This window comes from Lytechinus variegatus, chromosome 13 (genome assembly GCF_018143015.1).
Source record: "Lytechinus variegatus isolate NC3 chromosome 13, Lvar_3.0, whole genome shotgun sequence".
Lineage (NCBI taxonomy): Eukaryota > Metazoa > Echinodermata > Echinoidea > Temnopleuroida > Toxopneustidae > Lytechinus > Lytechinus variegatus.
The window spans coordinates 2882321-2889325 of NC_054752.1; the positions used below are offsets into that span (position 1 = coordinate 2882321).

The 7005-nt window shown below is 37.1% G+C and overlaps 1 protein-coding gene across 1 annotated transcript; it reads left to right on the plus strand.

The window, feature by feature from the left end:
* Positions 1-1938: 1938 nt before the first annotated feature.
* Positions 1939-6784, plus strand: LOC121425855 (toll-like receptor 6). Its single transcript, XM_041621935.1, has one exon. The coding sequence runs from the start codon at positions 2816-2818 to the stop codon at positions 5501-5503; it is 2688 nt and encodes an 895-aa protein (XP_041477869.1). The 5' UTR covers positions 1939-2815; the 3' UTR covers positions 5504-6784.
* Positions 6785-7005: the final 221 nt, after the last annotated feature.

Sequence of the window (7005 nt, forward strand, 5' to 3'; positions counted from 1 at the left end):
ACAGGGGAGGGGGGGGGGCTGAGTTCCTTTGACATATGCTACATATTCAACATAACACAAATAAACTCCTAAAAAAGTTTGGAAATCTGACTTTGATTGACAATCCCTCTTTGGTTTTAGTGAATATCAATAAGTAATTGACATCAATGAATAGATCATTTATTTCTCTTTAAAATGATACACTATACATGATATGATTATGTTTCACATGGAGGTGCAGTGCCTTGAAATGTGGGGCAAGGTCAAAATTCAAAAAGTTTTTCCGTAATGAACTTTTGAATGATATTAAATATGCATAGTGTAAAATTGGGAGAAATTAATTGCCAAACTCAGATTTCCAAACTTTTTATGAGGGGCTTACGTTGATGGGTCCTCGGTGAGTCCTTTCGGTGGGACACGAGCATAAGAGTGTTAACTTATGCCTGGCAGTCTATACATTTCTTCGAGGTTAATTCAGTGTGACCTTTCCAATAAACATGATTGGATCTGAGGGTTAATAGCGTTTTGGAACTTTACCAAGCGCGGATAGAGGGGGTTGCAGAAGCCGGTGCGGGCGCATCCCACGATGTCTTCAGTGCGCACATTTTTTTTAAATATTAATTTTCATATATTTTTGTTTCACTTGTCAAGGGAGACGAAATGACCTTCATTTCGGACCGATGTCCCTCTTTTTGCTTGGGATTTTTGTCTGACAAATTCGCACCGAATTAAAGGACAAGCCCACCCCAACAAAAAGTTTATTTGAATAAAAGGAAAAAAGATCAACAAGCAAAACACTGAAAATTTCATCAAAATCGGATGTAAAATAAGAAAGTTAAGACATTTTAAAGTTTCGCTTAATTTCACAAAACTATTTCTTTTGTATTTTATTATATGAAATACGAAATATTCTAATTGTTTTACTCCTTGTCAAGTGCAACAAAGTTCCATTTCTCCCTGAATATGTGGAATTACCATTGTTTTAACAGTTTATAGTTAAGTTAAGTTGGTCCTTCTTGTCAAATCTGTAAAATTTGAAATATTGTATTATTCAAACAATAAAAAAGAAGAAGTAGTAAGTGATGGACATAATCGACTCTCTCATTTGCATGTCACCGAATTGTGCATTTAACTGTTCTGTGAAAAATAAGCAAAACTTAAAAATGTCATAACTTTCTTATTTTACATCCGATTTCGATGAAATTTGCAGCGTTATGATTGTTTGATTTTTATTTATCGATTCAAATCAACAGTTTTCTGGGGTGGACTTGACTTTTCAAGTTCAAATCTGGATCCGTGTCGGATTTACAAAACTCTTTAATATATAACCACCACCACCACCAACAACAACAACGCTAACATGTATAGCATTTGGAGAGGAAGTACAACGATGCAGAGGAGATCAGAGATCACTCAATTTCCTTTAAATCAGACCGCAAGAGGTCTTCATGGAAAAAAAAAATAGTTTCCCAGTGTCTAAACTATCTTTATATCAAACAGCCCACGCATGAGCATGCCAAGTGGGGGCAAATTCATGTTTTGATGAAGGAAATTGAATCCGATAAGTTTGGAGACCCTGGAGTGTACCAGTATCTTTCTTTGCGTAAATGTTTATGACTGTATCATCATACATTACATGGTCAAGGGCAAGATTCGACTTTATCGTTCACTATTGCCAACATTTGTTGTTTGCTTTGTATTTCAAAACAATATTCACATTGACAAGAAATAGTGTTACATTTGCAAATAATGATAGGCACTTATTACCAGAAACAAAACGTTTTTGGAAGGGCAAAGTCCCTTCAATAACATCGAATGAAAGTCGTTCGTTGAAGTAAAACATGGCTCGAAATAAAGCGTTCATAATCATATTAACATTAAAAAAATAATCACGTCGCATTTTTTCTTTTAATTTAACAGCTGATGCAGGTAAAGAAATATATTGTAAACAGAACGTTATTTGTCAAAGCATTGACGGCCCTCCACAAAAAGCAAGCCAGGCATAACTTTTGTTACACTGTTTAAACAAGAATACATTATGGAATTTATACATTTCAGATTATTTTTTCATCGACCAGTGTGAACACACCTTCTGCTTATGACCTTCACCTTACGTGTCACCAATATCGGGAAGTGATCTTCACAACTCTCTCTGTTTGACGGAGATGATGACGTCCTGGTATCCGTTTCATAAAAACATTGGAAGCTTTGGTGACTTTGCCATGATAACATCTACCACGGTAACAGGGCTCAGCAGCCAATAAAAATCAAGGTTTACATGGTATTGGCCAGAATTGCGAAGTTATGATAGCTGCAAACCCTGATGAAACGAGCTTCTCGTTGACCCTCCTGAAATTGTGGAAATGGTTGGCCTGTTACCAAGGAAGTGCAGACATTTGGACTTATCAGCTTATGAAGGAATGGTATCATATTTCACAGGCATTATTTTTTTTTAATCGCGGATTGTATTACAACATTTGAAGAGAATGAGTCACCATTGGTTTAACAAGAAAGGAAGAGGTTAAGCGAAACTTCCAGCTGGCATATCGTGACGGCATTCATTTTGTCAACCAGTTCAATAAACTTCGGACTTCTATTTCAATTTGTCAGACGAAATACATGTGATCAACACGGACTGGGGCAAAGCTGCATTTTACGAAAACACATTTTATCGGATTATTGTAGAAAATGGCCGGAGGTTCTTGAGCAATAACTTTGCAGACTCATTCTTATATATGTCAGCCTCTTTTGATTTGGATTTATATTTGATTATGTTTCAATTAAGGTGAATATTATTTTCTTGAATTCCATCTTGCTGTCGAAGAAATTTGTCATTATGGGAGTCTACGTGGAAATTAAGTTCTCTTCGATGATGTTCAGTATGTTACTATGCTTCTGCGAAGCACTCGTAAACTCATCGGTATTCACCCCATACGTTGTCGACTGTCCAATTGTACCTCTACCGGAAGGAAATTCATTTTGCCAGTGTGACCCTCCAAACATCACAGTTACATCTGTCGACTTGCTTCCCAAATTCGATTACGTCACTTGCAAACTGACACAGGATTTGATCAGCGAAACAAATCCAAACCCATTCTATTTTCCACGATCCAGGAAGGTATACGTTGACTGCTCCTGGAACAACTCTCTCAGCTATCACGACCTCTTAAAGAGTGTGGAAAAAGAAAGTGGCGACATTGCGGAGGAAGTTCAAGCCGTTGGCGATATCGATTGCTTTACGCCATTTGCCCTGACTGCAGACACATATGAACATTTACCGGGTCTTCAGAAATTAAACTTCTTTTTCGAGGATGTGACGATCGGGCCTAATGCCTTTTATCCCATCTCGAACCTTGAGGTACTTTCACTGATTCATCTTGATTTGAAGTCACTGCACCCGGAAGTGTTCAGAGGTTTGACACATCTTCGGCAACTAAGTCTCTGGGACAATGACCTTAGAGAACTCCCTGATGGGATCTTTAACGACCTTCAGGACTTGCAGGATCTGTCCCTCACGAGCAATAACATTGTGCACATTTCTCGTAACCTGCTAAGACCCCTTGAATTCTTAAACAATTTGTTTCTGAATAACAACAACATTTCCTCCATACATCCCGATGCGTTTAGGCCTTTAAGGTCTCTTGAAGAAGTTGATCTGTCGTTTAACAATCTGGATGGAAAGTTGCGACTAAGCTTCCTTTCGACTAGGAAGCTTTCCCTTTCACACAATTCACTGACTTCATTTACAGAGGATACTATTGTAGGTGGCCGGGGACACACTGCCTCATTAGACTTGTCATATAACTTGATAACGTCCATTACCGAAAAAGTGTTTCATACGAATTATTTGCTTTCACCGCTTTTGTCAGTGCACCTTAATAACAACCGTCTCGAGTCATTGCCAAAGAATATCCTACGATGGGGAAGGAGGTTAACAGTAATCGACTTAAGTAACAACTCTTTGGAAACTCTCCCCAACGGATTATTTGATATTCGGTCGAACCCTCTTGGCGAGCAGAGGCTGGCTGGAAATCAGTTGGTGATTAAGCTAAGTGGTAACCCTTTCACCTGCGACTGTCGTCTATCTTGGTTTCGTCTATACGACGGTCAGGATGTGTGGATAAGTGATCGTGATGACATCGAATGCTTTTCTCCACCAAACCTGCAAGGATTATCTTTATTTTCAGTAAACCCAAATCAGTTCGAGTGCCCTTTGGCGGATTCGGTGTGTCCAAAACCATGTAAATGTTACGAAACTGTGAGTATTAAAGGAATCGATCGTACACCACACAAGATGATTTTTGTCGACTGCAAATATGCAAATTTATCTCATATCCCCCTTGGTGTACCAATGAATACCACATCATTAGAGTTCACTGGAAATACCTTGAAAACTCTTCGTGAAACAATGCTGAATACTCGTTTGTCAATGTTAAAAAACTTGACGTTTTCAATGTGTAACATTGAGAAAATAGAAGGTGGATCATTTAGGTCCATGGATTCAGTCTTGTCATTAAAACTTGATGGAAATAATTTCAATGTCACAAAAGGGATATTCCAAGGATTGACACAGCTTAATACATTATATTTAAATCATAGTTCCATCAGAACAATCGCTGAAGGAGTCTTTCTGGATACGCCAAGTTTAACCCAGGTTTACCTTCACGGGAATCTTTTAACCGTTCTTCCTGCCTTCCATTCTCTCCCCAAAAGCCTCGAAATAATGAGCCTCCAGCATAACCCTCTTGTTTGTAGCTGTAACTTGATTGCATATCAGGGGTTGACCAGGTACACTCCGGGAGTTGTTGGTAACGCTACATGTAAGCAGAAGGGTAACGCATTCGTGACATTAGGACAGGTCAACTCATCTTACTGCAGGAAAGGCGGAATAAATCCAATCCACAACGTTCTCATATCACTTGGAGCAATAACCGGCGTGATCGCAGTGGTGTTCATGTGTTTTGTAATCTACAAAAAGAACGAAACACTGATCAAGCTCATGTTACTAGAATACTTTCCCGAAGACATGTCGGAGGAGGATGCAAATAAACCCTTCGATGTATTTATATCTTACAGCCAACTTGACGATGAATTTGTGCTTCGTTACCTGGTGCCTCTATTGGAGAACGAAGAAGAGGCTTCATATTCGATCTGCCTCCACCATCGTCATTTTATCCCAGGAGACACAATCGCAAACAATATTGTCAGCGCCGTGGCACAAAGTCGTCGTGTCATCTTGGTACTGTCCAAAAACTTCCTTGAGAGTGATTGGTGCATGTACGAGTTCCGCATGGCTCATCTTCAAGCGTTGCAGGATCGTCGTAACGCGTTGCTCATCATCACTCTGGGAGATATCTGCGAAGACAGCCTCGATCCGGACCTGAAGGCACACTTAAGAACTACAACCTATCTCGAGTCATCTGATTCAAAATTCAAATACAAACTCTATTTAGCTCTTAAACGAGGACGTTTAAGACGAAGAACATCAAATGACATGAAACTAGCAGATCTACATGCTGAGTGACTTCGTCTCTTTCATGGATCTCATCGCTTAAACAATATCATAAACAACATTGGTGATATACTTATTGCAGCGTTTAAGAGGTGTTGGTATGTAAGAATTAAATTTTTACTTTGTATCTCAATGCATTCGTGCTGTATAAGACTGTTATCTAAATCCGTCCATGGTTGTCTAAAGAGTAGGTTATTCTGAAAGTCAGTTCACGACAGGTCGTTTCTTGTTCAATATTCTGGGGTTTTTTCAGTTCGTCATGGAAAAAACATGGCTCAAAGATACCCCGGTCAAATGCTAAATTTATCTTTAAAATACAAATACGTTTTCCAAATACAGAATAAGACTTTGTCCGAAAGAGTCCATAAATACAGGTAAAACATAGGTGAAGAGAACTTTATTGCCGTGTGTATTCTGGTATTAGAGGAATCATTGTGATGGAAGAGACGACTTTGCCCTACATCAATGGCATCAGGTACGTGGGCAATTTGAATTCCTTAAGTGATTACAATTTGGGGCACATCAGATTATAATTGATAAATTCTACATTGTCAGATTTTATTAGAATCTGTTTCTGTTATCTTCCCCTGTAACTCCATCAAGAACTAAGTGTTGTTCTATCGTTTTCAAACGTCTCCAAAATGTGTTTTTTTTCACATCCCGTTTTGTACGCTTTTATAACATGAATTAATATAACATGATTGTGTTGTACTGTATTGTATTCATTTTCCGTCAATCAAAAATAATAACAATGATATATATTTATTTACAATAACAAATAAATTATCAGTAAAAAGACGTTGGGATCGCCTTACTCAGCGTTGATAACATATCAATGGTGTTTTACAGACGTGACACATACATAGATATATATGAAACATATAAAGCAGGAAAGGAAAAGCTTAGTTGACTTACGATGACAAAATTAAAGAAATGTAAAAAAAAAAGAAGGAACATATTTATAATATATTCACAGAATAAATCGTAAGAACTGGGGATCTGAACTAAACGTTACATAAAGTCTGTAATTACATAAAGTGTGGAAAAAAATTAAGGCTTTTTTTAATGCATCGATATTTTCAAATGATCTAATGTTATGTGAAAGTATAATATAATGAGATGTACCTCTGAATTTGATAGCGCGACAAGAATATTCTGTTTTGGGTATGAGGATATTTCCAATGCAACATTTTCATAATGTTATGTCTAACATGTTCACATATTTTTGTAAAATCTGAACTTTATGCTTTTCATAAATATATGATAACATTTTCAAGATGGGAATTAAAACATTTAATAAGTTATTAAATGTTTTATGTTATCAAAATGTTTCATGTTAAACATGAAACATTTTGATAACATAAAAAAACATAATTTTAAATGTTATATGTATGGATTTTTTTAATTATATCCAGGCTATACATTTTAATGCTTAGAAGGGTTTTCTGTTGCTTTTTGCATGTTAGGACTGATATGACTCATATTTTTTTTTTAAACTACCTTGCTTAAAATTT